The 20511-nt window shown below is 33.7% G+C and overlaps 1 protein-coding gene across 1 annotated transcript in view; it reads right to left on the reverse strand.

The window, feature by feature from the left end:
• brat1 (BRCA1-associated ATM activator 1) overlaps nucleotides 1-20511 on the reverse strand; it is a 68736-nt gene that overhangs the window by 30552 nt on the left and 17673 nt on the right. Inside the window, exons 4-5 of the mRNA XM_061923052.2 lie at nucleotides 16033-16411; nucleotides 5193-5315 (exon numbers count right to left, since the gene is read on the reverse strand). Of these exons, the coding sequence (XP_061779036.2) occupies nucleotides 5193-5315; nucleotides 16033-16411 (502 nt within the window). The remainder of the gene's footprint in view (nucleotides 1-5192; nucleotides 5316-16032; nucleotides 16412-20511) is intronic.

Genomic DNA, 20511 nt, shown 5'->3' on the forward strand with positions numbered 1-20511 from the left:
GCTAACGTTAGCTTTTGATACTTGGTGCCATCTTAGAAGTATGCTAACATTAGCATGCGTGCATTTTCTGCTAGCATTTTTGCTAGTTTTATTCGTATAAACCAAAAAAACATAGCTTTTGATACTTGGCGCCATCTTAGAAGTATGATAACGTTAGCATGCTTACATTTTATGCTAGCATTTTTGCTAGTTTTATTCGTATAAACCAAAAAAACATAGCTTTTGATACTTGGCGCCATCTTAGAAGTATGCTAACGTTAGCATGCTTACATTTATGCAAGCATTTTTGCTAGTTTTATTCGTATAAACCAAAAAAACATAGCTTTTGATACTTGGCGCCATCTTAGAAGTATGCTAACATTAGCATGCGTGCATTTTATGCTAGCATTTTTGCTAGTTTTATTCGTATAAACCAAAAAAACATAGCTTTTGATACTTGGTGCCATCTTAGAAGTATGCTATGTTTTTTTGGTTTATACAAATAAAACTAGCAAAAATGCTAGCATAAAATGTAAGCATGCTAAAGTAAGCATTCTTCTAAGATGGCGCCAAGTATCAAAAGCTATGTTTCTTTGGTTTATACGAACAAAACTAGCAAAAATGCTAGCATAAACTGTACACATGCTAACGTTAGCCTTTGATACTTGGCGCAATCTTAGGAGTATGCTAACGTTAGCATGCTTACATTTTATGCTAGCATTTTTGCTAGTTTTATTCATATAAACCAAAAAAACATAGCTTTTGATACTTGGCGCCATCTTAGAAGTATGCTAACGTTAGCATGCTTACATTTTATGCTAGCATTTTTGCTAGTTTTATTCGTATAAACCAAAAAAACATAGCTTTTGATACTTGGCGCAATCTTAGAAGTATGCTAACGTTAGCATGCTTACATTTTATGCTAGCATTTTTGCTAGTTTTATTCGTATAAACCAAAAAAACGTAGCTTTTGATACTTGGTGCCATCTTAGAAGTATGCTAATGTTAGCATGCTTACATTTTATGCTAGCATTTTTGCTAGTTTTATTCGTATAAACCAAAAAAACATAGCTTTTGATACTTGGCGCCATCTTAGAAGTATGCTAACGTTAGCATGCTTACATTTTATGCTAGCATTTTGGCTAGTTTTATTCATATAAACCAAAAAAACATAGCTTTTGATACTTGGCACCATCTTAGAAGTATGCTAACGTTAGCATGCTTACATTTTATGCTAGCATTTTTGCTAGTTTTATTCGTATAAACCAAAAAAACATAGCTTTTGATACTTGGCGCAATCTTAGAAGTATGCTAACGTTAGCATGCTTACATCTTATGCTAGCATTTTTGCTAGTTTTATTCGTATAAACCAAAAAAACATAGCTTTTGATACTTGGCGCCATCTTAGAAGTATGCTAACGTTAGCATGCTTACATTTTATGCTAGCATTTTTGCTAGTTTTATTCGTATAAACCAAAAAAACATAGCTTTTGATACTTGGCGCCATCTTAGAAGTATGCTAACGTTAGCATGCTTACATTTTATGCTAGCATTTTTGCTAGTTTTATTCGTATAAACCAAAGAAACATAGCTTTTGATACTTGGCGCAATCTTAGAAGTATGATAACGTTAGCATGCTTACATTTTGGCTAGTTTTATTCGTATAAACCAAAAAAACATAGCTTTTGATACTTGGTGCCATCTTAGAAGTATGCTAACATTAGCATGCGTGCATTTTATGCTAGCATTTTTGCTAGTTGTATTCGTATAAACCAAAAAAACATAGCTTTTGATACTTGGTGCCATCTTAGAAGTATGCTAACATTAGCATGCGTACATTTTATGCTAGCATTTTTGCTAGTTTTATTCGTATAAACCAAAAAAACATAGCTTTTGATACTTGGCGCCATCTTAGAAGTATGCTAACGTTAGCATGCTTACATTTTATGCTAGCATTTTTGCTAGTTTTATTCGTATAAACCAAAAAAACATAGCTTTTGATACTTGGTGCCATCTTAGAAGTATGCTAACATTAGCATGCGTACATTTTATGCTAGCACTTTTGCTAGTTTTATTCATATAAACCAAAAAAACAGCTTTTGATACTTGGCACCATCTTAGAAGTATGCTAACGTTAACATGCTTACATTTTATGCTCGCATTTTTGCTAGTTTTATTCGTATAAACCAAAAAAACATAGCTTTTGATACTTGGCGCCATCTTAGAAGTATGCTAACATTAGCATGCGTGCATTTTATGCTAGCATTTTGGCTAGTTTTATTCGTATAAACCAAAAAAAACATAGCTTTTGATACTTGGCACCATCTTAGAAGTATGTTATGTTTTTTTGGTTTATACGATTAAAACTAGCAAAAATGCTAGCATAAAATGTACGCATGCTAACGTTAGCTTTTGATACTTGGTGCCATCTTAGAAGTATGCTAACATTAGCATGCGTGCATTTTCTGCTAGCATTTTTGCTAGTTTTATTCGTATAAACCAAAAAAACATAGCTTTTGATACTTGGCGCCATCTTAGAAGTATGATAACGTTAGCATGCTTACATTTTATGCTAGCATTTTTGCTAGTTTTATTCGTATAAACCAAAAAAACATAGCTTTTGATACTTGGCGCCATCTTAGAAGTATGCTAACGTTAGCATGCTTACATTTTATGCAAGCATTTTTGCTAGTTTTATTCGTATAAACCAAAAAAACATAGCTTTTGATACTTGGCGCCATCTTAGAAGTATGCTAACATTAGCATGCGTGCATTTTATGCTAGCATTTTTGCTAGTTTTATTCGTATAAACCAAAAAAACATAGCTTTTGATACTTGGTGCCATCTTAGAAGTATGCTATGTTTTTTTGGTTTATACAAATAAAACTAGCAAAAATGCTAGCATAAAATGTAAGCATGCTAAAGTAAGCATTCTTCTAAGATGGCGCCAAGTATCAAAAGCTATGTTTCTTTGGTTTATACGAACAAAACTAGCAAAAATGCTAGCATAAACTGTACACATGCTAACGTTAGCCTTTGATACTTGGCGCAATCTTAGGAGTATGCTAACGTTAGCATGCTTACATTTTATGCTAGCATTTTTGCTAGTTTTATTCATATAAACCAAAAAAACATAGCTTTTGATACTTGGCGCCATCTTAGAAGTATGCTAACGTTAGCATGCTTACATTTTATGCTAGCATTTTTGCTAGTTTTATTCGTATAAACCAAAAAAACATAGCTTTTGATACTTGGCGCAATCTTAGAAGTATGCTAACGTTAGCATGCTTACATTTTATGCTAGCATTTTTGCTAGTTTTATTCGTATAAACCAAAAAAACGTAGCTTTTGATACTTGGTGCCATCTTAGAAGTATGCTAATGTTAGCATGCTTACATTTTATGCTAGCATTTTTGCTAGTTTTATTCGTATAAACCAAAAAAACATAGCTTTTGATACTTGGCGCCATCTTAGAAGTATGCTAACGTTAGCATGCTTACATTTTATGCTAGCATTTTGGCTAGTTTTATTCATATAAACCAAAAAAACATAGCTTTTGATACTTGGCACCATCTTAGAAGTATGCTAACGTTAGCATGCTTACATTTTATGCTAGCATTTTTGCTAGTTTTATTCGTATAAACCAAAAAAACATAGCTTTTGATACTTGGCGCAATCTTAGAAGTATGCTAACGTTAGCATGCTTACATCTTATGCTAGCATTTTTGCTAGTTTTATTCGTATAAACCAAAAAAACATAGCTTTTGATACTTGGCGCCATCTTAGAAGTATGCTAACGTTAGCATGCTTACATTTTATGCTAGCATTTTTGCTAGTTTTATTCGTATAAACCAAAAAAACATAGCTTTTGATACTTGGCGCCATCTTAGAAGTATGCTAACGTTAGCATGCTTACATTTTATGCTAGCATTTTTGCTAGTTTTATTCGTATAAACCAAAAAAACATAGCTTTTGATACTTGGTGCCATCTTAGAAGTATGCTAACGTTAGCATGCTTACATTTTATGCTAGCATTTTTGCTAATTTTATTCATATAAACCAAAAAAACATAGCTTTTGATACTTGGCGCCATCTTAGAAGTATGCTAACGTTAGCATGCTTACATTTTATGCTAGCATTTTTGCTAGTTTTATTCGTATAAACCAAAAAAACATAGCTTTTGATACTTGGCGCCATCTTAGAAGTATGCTAACGTTAGCATGCTTACATTTTATGCTAGCATTTTGGCTAGTTTTATTCGTATAAACCAAAAAAACATAGCTTTTGATACTTGGCGCCATCTTAGAAGTATGCTAACGTTAGCATGCTTACATTTTATGCTAGCATTTTTGCTAGTTTTATTCGTATAAACCAAAAAAACATAGCTTTTGATACTTGGCGCCATCTTAGAAGTATGCTAACGTTAGCATGCTTACATTTTATGCTAGCATTTTTGCTAGTTTTATCCGTATAAACCAAAAAAACATAGCTTTTGATACTTGGCGCCATCTTAGAAGTATGTTATGTTTTTTTGGTTTATACGAATAAAACTAGCAAAAATGCTAGCATAAAATGTAAGCATGCTAACATTAGCATACTACTAAGATGGCGCCAAGTATCAAAAGCTATGTTTCTTTGGTTTATACGAATAAAACTAACAAAAATGCTAGCATAAAATGTACGCATGCTAACGTTAGCTTTTGATACTTGGCGCCATCTTAGAAGTATGCTAACGTTAGCATGCTTACATTTTATGCTAGCATTTTTGCTAGTTTTATTCGTATAAACCAATAAAACATAGCTTTTGATACTTGGCGCCATCTTAGAAGTATGCTAACGTTAGCATGCTTACATTTTATGCTAGCATTTTTGCTAGTTTTATTCGTATAAACCAAAAAAACATAGCTTTTGATACTTGGTGCCATCTTAGAAGTATGCTAACGTTAGCATGCTTACATTTTGGCTAGTTTTATTCGTATAAACCAAAAAAACATAGCTTTTGATACTTGGCACCATCTTAGAAGTATGTTATGTTTTTTTGGTTTATACGATTAAAACTAGCAAAAATGCTAGCACAAAATGTAAGCATGCTAACGTTAGCATACTTCTAAGATGGCGCCAAATATCAAAAGCTATGTTTTTATTGGTTTATACGAATAAAACTAGCAAAAATGCTCTGATCTACAGCGTTTACAGTTAAAAAGATGTCTTACTGATGGCCTCCATGGAGAAAGGCGGCCGCAGCGTGAAGGAAGTCAGCAGCCTTGTTGGCGTTCAACATGGCGGACAGAAGACGGCTGACGGCGTGATGCGGGGCGCCTTCATCCTTGTTCGAGCTGTAATTAATCAACCATTAATTGTCCTATAGTTGCCAGGTGTGTGGTCTATAAAAGCAAATAGCCGCCTGGGTTACACTGGCATTATCAACTGTGGCTGTAGGCAACCTCCAGATGTTATTTTCATATCATTTTACTAGCTCCATAATATGTGCATTTAAAGCAGGGGTGTCCAAACTTGTTCCACTGAGAGCCGCACCCTGAAATGATAGTTTTTATGATCAAAACCAATACAATATATACTTTTTTTTTTACCTTTAGGGCTCCCCTCAAAATTGGTCCCAGGGACACAGAAGGGTCTCTGTCATAAAAATGTTTCAAATAAGTCATTTATTATTATTATGATTATTATTATCGAATCTCAAGATCAACTTCAGGTCTATCTGTCGACATCAAGCATTGTTTTATGTTTTTTATGTCAACACCCTCTTTTGATAAAGCAAAAACACCAATTATGAAATATTTTTCCCCAAAGTGGAATATTTGAAGTAATTGGAGCCTTGAATCGGTCAATATTTCATAACAACATTGATTTTGATTCATTATTATTTTAGTTGGTCTTTTTTAATCCCACTATTGGGGAGCCAAAAAGGCCCCACTCATAAAAGTGTTTAAAATAGATAAATAAATAATAATATATATTTTTACAGATTGAGTTTCAATACTTCGTAACAACATTTATTTGAATGTGTTATCATTTTTTTTAGCAATGACAGTGACAAAAATCCCACTAAAATAATTGGGGATCCACTCATAAAAGTATTAAAAATAAATAATTTTTTTTTTTACTTTCAACTTCAAATCTGTTTGTTGATTTTAAGTTTTTATTATTTTTTTCATGTTTTTGATTTGTGCCCTTTTTGTCTGAGGAAACTTTGTTTTTATATGGCAAAAACACAAAATATGCAATATTTTCCCCCAAAAATATTTCAAACTGGAATGTTTGATGTGAAGTAAATAAATCGGTCAATACTTTGTAACATTTGTTTTAATTTATTATTTTTTGAGCAAAAAAACCCCCAATAAAATCCTTGGGGATCCACTCATATAGTATTTGTTTTAACTTTCAACGCTTAAGGCTAAAGATCTACTTCAGATCTATTAGTCAATAATCATTTTGTATTATTTTTTTCATGTTTTTGATTAATGCTCTTTTTGTCTGAGGAAACTTTGTTTTTATATGGCAAACACACAAAATATGCAATATTTTCTTCAAAACTATTTCAAAGTGGAATATTTAATGTGAAGTAATTAAATATCTCAATACTTCCTAACAACATTTATTTTAATTTGTTATTATTTTTTGAGCAATGACTGTGACAAAAATCCCACTAAAATTATTGAGGATCCATTCATAAAAGTATTTAAAAAAAAATCAGAAATATTATATTTATATAATTTTTTTACTTTCAACTTCAAATCTGTTTGTTGATTTTAAGTCTTTCTTATTTTTTCGTGTATTTGATTTTGTGCCCTTTTTGTCTGAGGAAACTTTGTTTTTATATGGCAAAAACAAAAAATCTGCAATATTTTCCTCAAAACTATTTCAAAATGGAATATTTGATGTGAAGTAATTGGGGCCTTGAATAGGCCAATAATTCATAACAACGTGGATTTTGATTCATTATTATTTTAGGTTTTGTTTTCTTTAAATCCCACTATTGGGGATCCAAAAGGGCCCCACTCATAAAAGTGTTTAAAATAGATAAATTATTAATAATAATATATATTTTTACAGATTGAGTTTTTAATATGTTTCATGTTTTTTTTGTCAAAGAAACTTAGTTTTTCATATGACAAACACACAAAATACGCAATATTTCCTCCCCCCCAATTTTTTTTTTTGTAGTCAATACTTCGTAACAACATTTATTTTTAATTTGTTATTATTTTTTGAGCAATGACTGTGACAAAAATCCCACTAAAATTATTGAGGATCCATTCATAAAAGTATTTAAAAAAAAATCTGAAATATTATATTTATATATTTTTTTTACTTTCAACTTCAAATCTGTTTGTTGATTTTAAGTCTTTCTTATTTTTTCATGTATTTGATTTGTGCCCTTTTTGTCTGAGGAAACTTTGTTTTTATATGGCAAAAACACAAAATATGCAATATTTTCCTCAAAACTATTTCAAAATGGAATATTTGATGTGAAGTAATTGGGGCCTTGAATAGGCCAATAATTCATAACAACATGGATTTTGATTCATTATTATTTTAGGTTTTGTTTTCTTTAAATCCCACTATTGGTGATCCAAAAGGGCCCCACTCATAAAAGTGTTTAAAATAGATAAATAATTAATAATAATATATATTTTTACAGATTGAGTTTTTAATGTTTGTTTCATGTTGTTTTTGGTCAAAGAAAACTTAGTTTTTCATATGACAAACACACAAAATATGCAATATTTCTTCCCCCCCAATTTTTTTTTTGTAGTCAATACTTCGTAACAACATTTATTTTAATTTGTTATTATTTTTTGAGCAATGAGAGTTTAAAATAAAATCCCACTAAAATAATTGGGGATCCACTCATAAAAGCATTTAAAAAAACCTTTAGATCAACTTCAGATCTATTAGTTGATTATAATGTTTTCATGTTTTTGATTTATGCCCTTTTTGTCTGAGGAAACTTTGTTTTTATATGGCAAAAACACAAAATATGCAATATTTTCCTCAAAACTATTTCAAAATGGAATATTTGATGTGAAGTAATTGGGGCCTTGAATAGGCCAATAATTCATAACATGGATTTTGATTCATTATTATGTTAGGTTTTTTTTTCTTTAAATCCCATTATTGGGGATCCAAAAGGGCCCCACTCATAAAAGTGTTTAAAATAGATAAATTATTGATAATAATATATATTTTTACAGATTGAGTTTTTAATGTTTGTTTCATGTTGTTTTTGTCAAAGAAAACTTAGTTTTTCATATGACAAACACACAAAATACGCAATATTTCCCCCCCTCCAATTTTTTTTTGTAGTCAATACTTCGTAACAACATTTATTTTAATTTGTTATTATTTTTTGAGCAATGAGAGTTTAAAAAAAAATCCCACTAAAATAATTGGGGATCCACTCATAAAAGCATTTTAAAAAAACCTGTAGATCAACTTCAGATCTATTAGTTGATTATAATGTTTTCATGTTTTTGATTTGTGCCCTTTTTGTCTGAGGAAACTTTGTTTTTATATGGCAAAAACACAAAATATGCAATATTTTCCTCAAAACTATTTCAAAATGGAATATTTGATGTGAAGTAATTGGGGCCTTGAATAGGCCAATAATTCATAACAACATGGATTTTGATTCATTATTATGTTAGGTTTTTTTTTCTTTAAATCCCATTATTGGGGATCCAAAAGGGCCCCACTCATAAAAGTGTTTAAAATAGATAAATAAATAATAATAATATATATTTTTACAGATTGAGTTTTTAATGTTTGTTTCATGTTGTTTTTGTCAAAGAAAACTTAGTTTTTCATAAGACAAACACACAAAATATGCAATATTTCCTCCCCCCAAATTTTTTTTTGGAGTCAATACTTCGCAACAACATTTATTTTCATTTGTTATTATTTTTGGAGCAATGACAGTTTAAAAAAAATCCCACTAAAATAATTGGAGATCATAAAAGCAAACTTTGTTTTTATATGGCAAACACACAAAATATGCAATATTTTTTCCCCAAAATATTTCAAAGTGGAATATTTGATGTGAAGTAATTGGGGCCTTGAATAGGCCAATAATTCATAACAACATTGATTTTGATTCATTATTATTTTAGTTTTTTTTTCTTTAAATCCCACTATTGGGGATCCAAAAGGGCCCCACTCATAAAAGTGTTTAAAATAGATAAATAAATAATATTAATAATATATATTTGACAGATTATGAGTTTTTAATGTTTGTTTTCATATTGATGTTCTATGCACTTTCTGTCAAAGAAAACTTTGTTTTTCATACGGCAAACACTCAAAATATGCAATATTTCCCCCAAATAAATATTTTCAAAATGGAATATTTGATGTGAAGTAATTAAAACAGTCAATACATTTATTTTAATTTGTTATTATTTTTTGAGCAATGACAGTTAAAAAAAATCTCACTAAAATAATTGGGGATCCACTCATAAAAGCATTAAAAAAAACCTGTAGATCAACTTCAGATCTATTAGTTGATTATAATGTTTTCATGTTTTTGATTAATGCCCTTTTTGTCTGAGGAAACTTTGTTTTTATATGGCAAAAACACAAAATATGCAATATTTTCCTCAAAACTATTTCAAAATGGAATATTTGATGTGAAGTAATTGGGGCCTTGAATAGGCCAATAATTCATAACAACGTGGATTTTGATTCATTATTATTTTAGGTTTTGTTTTCTTTAAATCCCACTATTGGGGATCCAAAAGGGCCCCACTCATAAAAGTGTTTAAAATAGATAAATAATTAATAATAATATATATTTTTACAGATTGAGTTTTTAATGTTTGTTTCATGTTGTTTTTGTCAAAGAAAACTTAGTTTTTCATATGACAAACACCCAAACTATGCAATATTTCCTCCCCCCAAATTTTTTTTTGGAGTCAATACTTCGCAACATTTATTTTCATTTGTTATTATGTTTGGAGCAATGACAGTTTAAAAAAAATCCCATTAAAATAATTGGGGATCCACTCATAAAAGCATTAAAAAAAAACTGTAGATCAACTTCAGATCTATTAGTTGATTATAATGTTTTCATGTTTTTGATTTATGCCCTTTTTGTCTGTGGAAACTTTTATATGGCAAACAAACAAAATATGCAATATTTTTCCCCCAAAATATTTTAAAGTGGAATATTAGATGTGAAGTAATTGGGGCCTTGAATAGGCCAATAATTCATAACAACATTGATTTTGATTCATTATTATTTTAGTTTTTTTTTCTTTAAATCCCACTATTGGGGATCCAAAAGGGCCCCACTCATAAAAGTGTTTAAAATAGATAAATAAATAATAATACATATTTTTACAGATTGAGTTTTTAATGTTTGTTTCATGTTGTTTTTGTCAAAGAAAACTTAGTTTTTCATATGACAAACACACAAAATACGCAATATTTCCTCCCCCCCAATTTTTTTTTGGAGTCAATACTTCGTAACAACATTTATTTTCATTTGTTATTATTTTTGGAGCAATGACGGTTTAAAAAAAATCCCACTAAAATAATTGGGGATCCACTCATAAAAGCATTAAAAAAACCTGTAGATCAACTTCAGATCTATTAGTTGATTATAATGTTTTCATGTTTTTGATTTATGCCCTTTTTGTCTGAGGAAACTTTGTTTTTATATGGCAAAAACACAAAATATGCAATATTTTCCTCAAAACTATTTCAAAATGGAATATTTGATGTGAAGTAATTGGGGCCTTGAATAGGCCAATAATTCATAACAACGTGGATTTTGATTCATTATTATTTTAGGTTTTGTTTTCTTTAAATCCCACTATTGGGGGATCCAAAAGGGCCCCACTCATAAAAGTTTTTAAAATAGATAAATAAATAATAATAATAATAATATATATTTGACAGATTATGAGTTTTTAATGTTTGTTTTCATATTGATGTTCTATGCACTTTCTGTCAAAGAAAACTTTGTTTTTCATACGGCAAACACTCAAAATATGCAATATTTCCCCCAAATAAATATTTTCAAAATGGAATATTTGATGTGAAGTAATTAAAACAGTCAATACATTTATTTTAATTTGTTATTATTTTTTGAGCAATAACAGTTAAAAAAAATCTCACTAAAATAATTGGGGATCCACTCATAAAAGCATTAAAAAAACCTGTAGATCAACTTCAGATCTATTAGTTGATTATAATGTTTTCATGTTTTTGATTAATGCCCTTTTTGTCTGAGGAAACTTTGCTTTTATATGGCAAAAACACAAAATATGCAATATTTTCCTCAAAACTATTTCAAAATGGAATATTTGATGTGAAGTAATTGGGGCCTTGAATAGGCCAATAATTCATAACAACGTGGATTTTGATTCATTATTATTTTAGGTTTTGTTTTCTTTAAATCCCACTATTGGGGATCCAAAAGGGCCCCACTCATAAAAGTGTTTAAAATAGATAAATAATTAATAATAATATATATTTTTACAGATTGAGTTTTTAATGTTTGTTTCATGTTGTTTTTGTCAAAGAAAACTTAGTTTTTCATATGACAAACACCCAAACTATGCAATATTTCCTCCCCCCAAATTTTTTTTTGGAGTCAATACTTCGCAACATTTATTTTCATTTGTTATTATGTTTGGAGCAATGACAGTTTAAAAAAAATCCCATTAAAATAATTGGGGATCCACTCATAAAAGCATTAAAAAAAAAACTGTAGATCAACTTCAGATCTATTAGTTGATTATAATGTTTTCATGTTTTTGATTTATGCCCTTTTTGTCTGAAAAAACTTTGTTTTTATATGGCAAACACACAAAATATGCAATATTTTTCCCCCAAAATATTTCAAAGTGGAATATTTGATGTGAAGTAATTGGGGCCTTGAATAGGCCAATAATTCATAACAACATTGATTTTGATTCATTATTATTTTAGGTTTTTTTTCTTTAAATCCCACTATTGGGGATGCAAAAGGGCCCCACTCATAAAAGTTTTTAAAATAGATAAATAGATAATAATAATAATATATATTTGACAGATTATGAGTTTTTAATGTTTGTTTTCATATTGATGTTCTATGCACTTTCTGTCAAAGAAAACTTTGTTTTTCATACGGCAAACACTCAAAATATGCAATATTTCCCCCAAATAAATATTTTCAACATGGAATATTTGATGTGAAGTAATTAAAACAGTCAATACATTTATTTTAATTTGTTATTATTTTTTGAGCAATAACATTTAAAAAAAATCTCACTAAAATAATTGGGGATCCACTCATAAAAGCATTAAAAAAAAACCTGTAGATCAACTTCAGATCTATTAGTTGATTATAATGTTTTCATGTTTTTGATTTATGCCCTTTTTGTCTGAGGAAACTTTGTTTTTATATGGCAAAGACACAAAATATGCAATATTTTTTCCCCAAAATATTTCAAAGTGGAATATTTGATGTGAAGTAATTGGGGCCTTGAATAGGCCAATAATTCATAACAACATTGATTTTGATTCATTATTATTTTAGGTTTTGTTTTCTTTAAATCCCACTATTGGGGATCCAAAAGGGCCCCACTCATAAAAGTGTTTAAAATAGATAAATAATTAATAATAATATATATTTTTACAGATGGAGTTTTTAATGTTTGTTTCATGTTGTTTTTGTCAAAGAAACTTAGTTTTTCATATGACAAACACACAAAATACGCAATATTTCCTCCCCCCCAATTTTTTTTTTGTAGTCAATACTTCGTAACAACATTTATTTTAATTTGTTATTATTTTTTGAGCAATGAGTTAAAAAAAAACAACACTAAAATAATTGAGGATCCACTCATAAAAGCATTAAAAAAAACTGTAGATCAACTTCAGATCTATTAGTTGATTATAATGTTTTCATGTTTTTGATTTATGCCCTTTTTGTCTGAGGAAACTTTGTTTTTATATGGCAAAAACACAAAATATGCAATATTTTCCTCAAAACTATTTCAAAATGGAATATTTGATGTGAAGTAATTGGGGCCTTGAATAGGCCAATAATTCTAACAACATTGATTTTGATTCATTATTATTTTAGTTTTTTTTTCTTTAAATCCCACTATTGGGGATCCAAAAGGGCCCCACTCATAAAAGTGTTTAAAATAGATAAATAATAATAATAATATATATTTGACAGATTATGAGTTTTTAATGTTTGTTTTCATATTGATGTTCTATGCACTTTCTGTCAAAGAAAACTTTGTTTTTCATACGGCAAACACTCAAAATATGCAATATTTCCCCCAAATAAATATTTTCAAAATAGAATATTTGATGTGAAGTAATTAAAACAGTCAATACATTTATTTTAATTTGTTATTATTTTTGGAGCAATGACAGTTTAAAAAAATCTCACTAAAATAATTGGGGATCCACTCATAAAAGCATTAAAAAAAACCTGTAGATCAACTTCAGATCTATTAGTTGATTATAATGTTTTCATGTTTTTGATTTATGCCCTTTTTGTCTGAGGAAACTTTGTTTTTATATGGCAAACACACAAAATATGCAATATTTTTCCCCCAAAATATTTCAAAGTGGAATATTTGATGTGAAGTAATTGGGGCCTTGAATAGGCCAATAATTTATAACAACATTGATTTTGATTCATTATTATTTTAGTTTTTTTTTTCTTTAAATCCCACTATTGGGGATGCAAAAGGGCCCCACTCATAAAAGTTTTTAAAATAGATAAATAAATAATAATAATAATATATATTTGACAGATTATGAGTTTTTAATGTTTGTTTTCATATTGATGTTCTATGCACTTTCTGTCAAAGAAAACTTTGTTTTTCATACGGCTAACACTCAAAATATGCAATATTTCCCCCAAATACATATTTTCAAAATGGAACATTTGATGTGAAGTAATTAAAACAGTCAATACATTTATTTTAATTTGTTATTATTTTTTGAGCAATGACAGTTAAAAAAAATCCCACTAAAACAATTGGGGATCCACTCACAAAAGCATTAAAAAAAACTGTAGATCAACTTCAGATCTATTAGTTGATTATAATTAGGGCCCGCATGGCCCATTGCATAAGGACTCCCAAAGGGAGTCCTTATGCAATGGGACATAAGTCCCTTATGCAATGGGACATAAGGACCTATTGAATTTGTAAGGTTTTATTCTTTATTCTTTATTCTTCCGCCGCCACATTAAACTGTAATTTGACCCACTTAACATGCTTCAAAACTCACCATATTTGACCCACACATCAGGACCTGCGAAAATTGCCTTTTTAAAAAAAAAACGAACCACAAAACTGAAAATTGCGCTCTAGCGCCCCCTAGGAAAAAAAAAACTAGACTGCCTGTAACTCCCACTAGGAAGGTCGGAGAGACATGAAACAAAAACCTCTATGTAGGTCTGACTTAGACCTACATTTCATAATAGTACATTGTCGGGCTAAAATCAACAGGAAGCTGGCAATTCCCCCTTCAAGACAAAAAAGTACTAAAAACAGTCACTTTTGCCTCTTTGAGATGTAATTTGACCCACTTAACATGCTTCAAAACTCACCATATTTGACCCACACATCAGGACCTGCGAAAATTGCCTTTTTAAAAAAAAAACGAACCACAAAACTGAAAATTGCGCTCTAGCGCCCCCTAGGGGGAAAAAAACTAGACTGCCTGTAACTCCCACTAGGAAGGTCGGAGAGACATGAAACAAAAACCTCTATGTAGGTCTGACTTAGACCTACATTTCATAATGGTACATTGTCGGGCTAAAATCAACCGGAAGCTGGCAATTCCCCCTTCAAGACAAAAAAGTACTAAAAACAGTCACTTTTGCCTCTTTGAGCTGTAATTTGACCCCCTTAACATGCTTCAAAACTCACCAAACTGAACGCACACATCAGGACTAGCAGAAATTGCGATCTAATAAAAAAACCTAACCCCAAATCTCAAAATTGCGCTCTACCGCAATTTTTGAATAAACCACAGAAAATACTGCTCCTCGGAAGAAAAAAATGACAAAACTGCCTGTAACTCCCACTGGGAAGGTCGGAGAGACATGAAACATAAATTGACAACCCCCAGCAAAAATCAACAGGAAGTTTGCTATTCCCCCTTCAAAACACATTTTTTGTAAAAACCGGTCACCTTCCTTCAAAAACTATCTCCTCTGAGCGCGTTTGTCGTTTCGGCTTCAAACTAACACAGGAGAGAGATTAAACCCTTGTGTATAAAATAACAGAACAGCGTTTTAATACCTGCTCCGGTTTTGATTTTATGACCCTTCAAAGACCCGCTGCGCTGCTGTTTTTTTAAGATGGCTGCTTAAAAGCAGGAAGCACCAGCGTGCCCACACAATGCAGACAAGGTAGGTACACTAGACAAAAGTCTTGGGACACTTATGACTACCACCGGACAAAAGTATTGGGACACTTAGGCCGAAAACTGGACAAAAGTATTGGGACACTTGGGACTACAACTTGACAAAAGTATTGGGACACTTAGGACTACAACTTGCGAAAAGTATTGGGACACTTGGGACTAAAACTGGACAAAAGTATTGGGACACTTAGGACTAGCACCTGCCAAATACGCGGGCCCGACCAACGCTGCTTGCAGCTTTAATTTGTTCATGTTTTTGATTTATGCCCTTTTTGTCTGTGGAAACTTTTATATGGCAAACACACAAAATATGCAATATTTTTCCCCCAAAATATTTCAAAGTGGAATATTTAATGTGAAGTAATTGGGGCTTTGAATCGGTCAATAATTGATTTTAATTCATTATTATTTTTTGAGTTAGTCGAGTCATTTTTGTAACTTTTTGTCGTTACATTACACCTGTACGCTCATTTATTACACTTTTTTACGTTTATTTTTGGCATGTTCCAAAATGAGCTGCACCCTTTGGACACCCTTGATTTAAAGTATCATGGAAGGCCAGCATCCATGATTGACCTTTCAGCTGTACTCTTCAATGATTGTATCAGCTGCAGCATTGACCGTGGACAAAGAGAAGTTGTAGTGTACCTGTACACAGACATAATAATGTCCATGAGCGCTGGTGTCAGCTGACTGTAGCCCACCTCCACCACATCCTCCAGGGAGCTTGCCACGGCCTGGAGCAGCTGGTCCCGAAGAGGAGGACCAGCCCGGTTCAGGATCATGGCCAGGAGCTGGAGGACCTGCAGACTTGGAGCTATCTGTGTGCGGTCTTTGGGTGGCAGAGACGCCTTCATGTAGTCTGTGGTTTGCTGGATGACATGTGTGTATTGTGACTCCGTGCTGCCATCTTCTTCATGCAAGGTCTCCTGATAGGTGAGCAGGATGTGGGCCAACAACTGGCTGGCAGCCGAAGCCACAAATAGACTGGCATCCCTCTGGAGCTGCAAAAGGGGCTTTGTAGAATCTAGACAGGAAACAAAAAAAACAGTTCTTATGTGGTCACTGTTAGAATAATTGTTTCTAAATGATCACAAAAACGTTGTATTACATTGTGTTCCTGACAAGAAGACAAAAGGCTGTCTTTTGAAACCTGCCAAGAGTAAGGCTCGTAAAACTCCGGAAGCAAGATGGTGTTCCTGTGTTCTTTCAACATCCTTCAACAGAAGGATGTTGTCCTGGCCCAAGTACTTCAAAGCGGAGAGATGACCGGATCTGCCCAATTTCCAGACGACCTCTTTTTGAAGTATTTTACGAACTCTTTTCGAACTGGCCTTTTCTGTGAATTGTTTACGACCTTTTCTGTGAACTTTTTTGCGACCTTTGTCCTTTGCAAACAGCGGTGGCCAGGTGGTCGGGGAGGGTCCAAAATAAAAGAAGGAGGCGAGGCATTAGAGATGCGCGGATAGGCAAATATTTCATCCGCAACCGCATCAGAAAGTCGTCAACCATCCGCCATCCACCCGATGTAACGTTTGATCAGAACTGCACCCGCCCGCCATCCGCCCGCACCCGCCCGTTGTTATATATCTAATATAGACGATGCAAGGCATTAGTGAGGCATACCTGCCAACTACTCCGGTTTTCCCGTAATTCGTACGGTTTTCATCAACCTATTCCGGGTTACGGTTGCAGTGATAAAAAATACGGTTTTTCATTCATTTAAAAAAAAAAAAGGGTGAAAACTACGCGAATTGCACCTTGTGCAGACAAGATTTTTCGATCGGACACGGAGGAATTAGCGATGTAAAAGACCACGTTGGGACAAAAAAACACAAGTCTAATGCCGTTGCTAGCGATACAAGTGGAAAACTTTCAACGTTTTTCGTCGCCCAAACAGATTCTTTGGATGTGATAAATGCCGAAGTTTTATTTACGGAGGCAATAATTGAGCATGGACTTCCAATCGCACTGGCTGATCACATGGGACAGTTAAATGTTTGTAATGCAACCTTTAAAAATCATTACGCGGTGATCGCGGTCCCAAAAATAAACTTTTCTTGCATGATAATGTCCAGAAAAATTCGCTTTATATTACTATAGAGTCCTTTTAACGAATGAGTTTGATGGTTTATCACAAACCTTAAATGAAAGAAGTCCTTTGTTCTCCTGCAGCATGCATGCGCTTTGGCCTTGCTTCGTGTTTGGTGCGCAATCCTGTCGGCTGTATTTCACAGCACGACATACTGTTAAAAGTGTTTACACTATTTATGCTTTCAAGTCCAAGTTGAAGAAATCTTGTTAAATGTTGACAGCATAACTACCAAAATACAGAAGTATGTCCTTAATATTTTTGCAGTGCTATTTCTGTTGAAAAGTTCAAATGATTACATTAGAGATGTGATGTGCCACTTTTCAAGTGTCTGATGGCTTCAATTAATTGTCATTAATTTTTCATATTTTGAATTCTTTTGAAAGGCTTACAAAAAAACTACATTTGAATTGTAATTCCATGCTATTGACAGGACTATTAATTTTAATTAAGTTAGCTTACCATGTTTACAGTATGATAATTGTGATAGAAATGTGAATTTTAGGCACAGAATATTTTTTACAATTGAACAAGGCAGTAGATTATACAAGCTTGGACAGAAAGTTAATAATGACACCAATTTTTTTTTTAATGGAATTGTTTAGTACTGTTTTACCATTTGTTTACTGTAAAAAGTGTTTATACTGTTTATACTTTCAATTAACAAATTTAAGTCTTGTGAAAGGTTGACAGGATAACTGGCATTAACTGTCAAAATAATTTCAAACTATTGAAGTTAGCTTACAGAATAAACATGTCAATCAACCCATATGATTTTTGCTGTAATATTTTTGTTTTGAAAAGTCACTGTGACTGATAGAAAAGTGATGGTTTTAGCAACATTTTAACCTGTCTGAATGCTAATCATCATTTTGCATCGGGGGGCGAAGCCCTGAACCCTCCACCAGGACTTTGTCCTGGACCTACCGGGGCCTGCGGCCCTTGGACCCTGGCTACTAGGTTTTTCTGATTTCAAAAGTTGGCAGGTATGGTGAGGTTATAAAGCTTTTGCCTGTTAAAGAAAGGAGACTGATCCAATGCAGCACAGACTTTCGCGTGCCACGCTGTCACGACCCAGACGCACACCAGTGCGCAATCATATGGGAGCCGCGCTGAGCGCACCTCCAAGCGCGTCTCGCTGCCGGCGACGGCCGGGTATGGGCCCGACGCTCCAGCGCCATCCATTTTTAGGGCTAGTTGATTCGGCAGGTGGGTTGTTACACACTCCTTAGCGGGTTCCGACTTCCATGGCCACCGTCCTGCTGTCTATATCAACCAGGGTGAGCCCCACTGCGCGCGGAGTGACCCCTGTTACGCGCCCCCGGCAACAGGGGTGGCGGGCAGGTAAGCTGCGCGGGCGGAGCGCGCGGAGTGACCCCTGTTACGAGCCCCCGGCCACGGGGGTGGCGGGCAGGTAAGCTGCTTACCTGCTGCGCGTGACGCCGGCCGCGGCGAAGGCGGACGAGGCGGGGTGTCGGTGCGGTGGGCGCGGTGGTGACCCTGGACGTGCGTCGGGCCCTTCTCGCGGATCGCCTCAGCTACGGCTCTAGGTGGGGCCCTCTCGGGGGAAGGGGCCTCGGTCCCAGACCCCGGCGAGGCGTCCCTTCTCCGCTCCGTAAAAGTGTCCATCTCTTCTTTTTTTTTCTTCTGTTGTGGCATATGCTGCAGGTGCCTGCTCGTTTTTCGTATGTGGGTAACAACATTTAACTATGTATATATATTTACCAATTGGTTTAACTGCCACCCGCCTGAATCTATTTAAAATCTAATTTTTTTTAATTTCATCCGCCCGATCCGCGGATTCCGCGGTTGAGCCCGCAAACCGCGCATCTCTAGGAGGCATACAATCTTTTGGCAGAGCGTGCTGAGATACTGTACAAGGGTACAGTGTGTCCAGGCGTGTCTCCTCAATTGAGTCCAAATTGAATTCTGTCTCTGTTTAATTCTTTGCCTCTTGTATTGTCTAATAGATGTCATCAGTGTTTGAACCCGACAGTCACAGTTGTCAAACTCAAGGCCTGGGGGCCAAATCAGGCCCGCCACGTGGATTTATGTGGCCCGCCAAATAACGTGAGTCAGTCAAGTACTTCATTTTTCTCACTAAATGTGTTTTTATTCTGACAGAAACATTGCATATATTTTGACTTTAATATTACTTCATCAGGGTAGCACGGTGGTACAGGGGTTAGTGCAGCGTTTCTCAAAGTGTGGGGCGCGCCCCACTGGTGGGGAATAGAGACATGACAGGTGGAGCGCGAGGAACGGGAGGAAATTTCACTTTAAAACATTTTTTTTATTATTATATTCTTAGATTTTTTTTTTTTTACTATGCTTTCATTTTCTATACACACTGTAAATCACTTTGTGATTCTGTCTGTGAAATCCGCTATATAAATAAATGGAAATTACCGGTACTTATTTTTACTGTAGGCTTTAAATTTCTCGGTAGGAGCGAAAGTTTGACAGACATAGCAACAGTAACTAATGGGGGCGGGGCTAAGCGGAACAAACTTTCGCGCGGATGGGTAGCAGGCTAATGTGTGGACCACAATTACACAAATATATACATTTGTGACTCGCACCTCAAAGGTCGTCGACCCAGAGCCAGCGCCTGCAGAGAAACAAAAATCTGACGGGCACACACTGTGTCATTCACCGGGAAACAGCTCAGCCCCGAACTCAATGAGGTTTTAACAGATGTTGTGAGCGCGGTAAATTTGATCAAAACACGACCACTGAAAGTGCGACTATTCTCTGCACTGTGTGAGGAAATGGGAGCTGATCATACAGCCGTGCTGTTTCACAGTGAAGCAAGGTGGCTCTCCCGGGGAAAAGTGCTGTCACTTGCCCTGTCTTGCCAAATGCATAGCTCCTCCTTTTTTTTTTTGCAAAGATTGCAAAGTGGCACTTTTATTTTATTTATTATTGAACTTGATGCAAGTTATTTGATTTATTATTGAACTTGATGCAAGTTATAACACTTTTTTTAATTTATTATTGAACTTGATGCAAGTTATAACACTTTTTTTGATTTA

This window comes from Nerophis lumbriciformis, linkage group LG27 (assembly GCF_033978685.3).
Source record: "Nerophis lumbriciformis linkage group LG27, RoL_Nlum_v2.1, whole genome shotgun sequence".
Taxonomy (NCBI): domain Eukaryota; kingdom Metazoa; phylum Chordata; class Actinopteri; order Syngnathiformes; family Syngnathidae; genus Nerophis; species Nerophis lumbriciformis.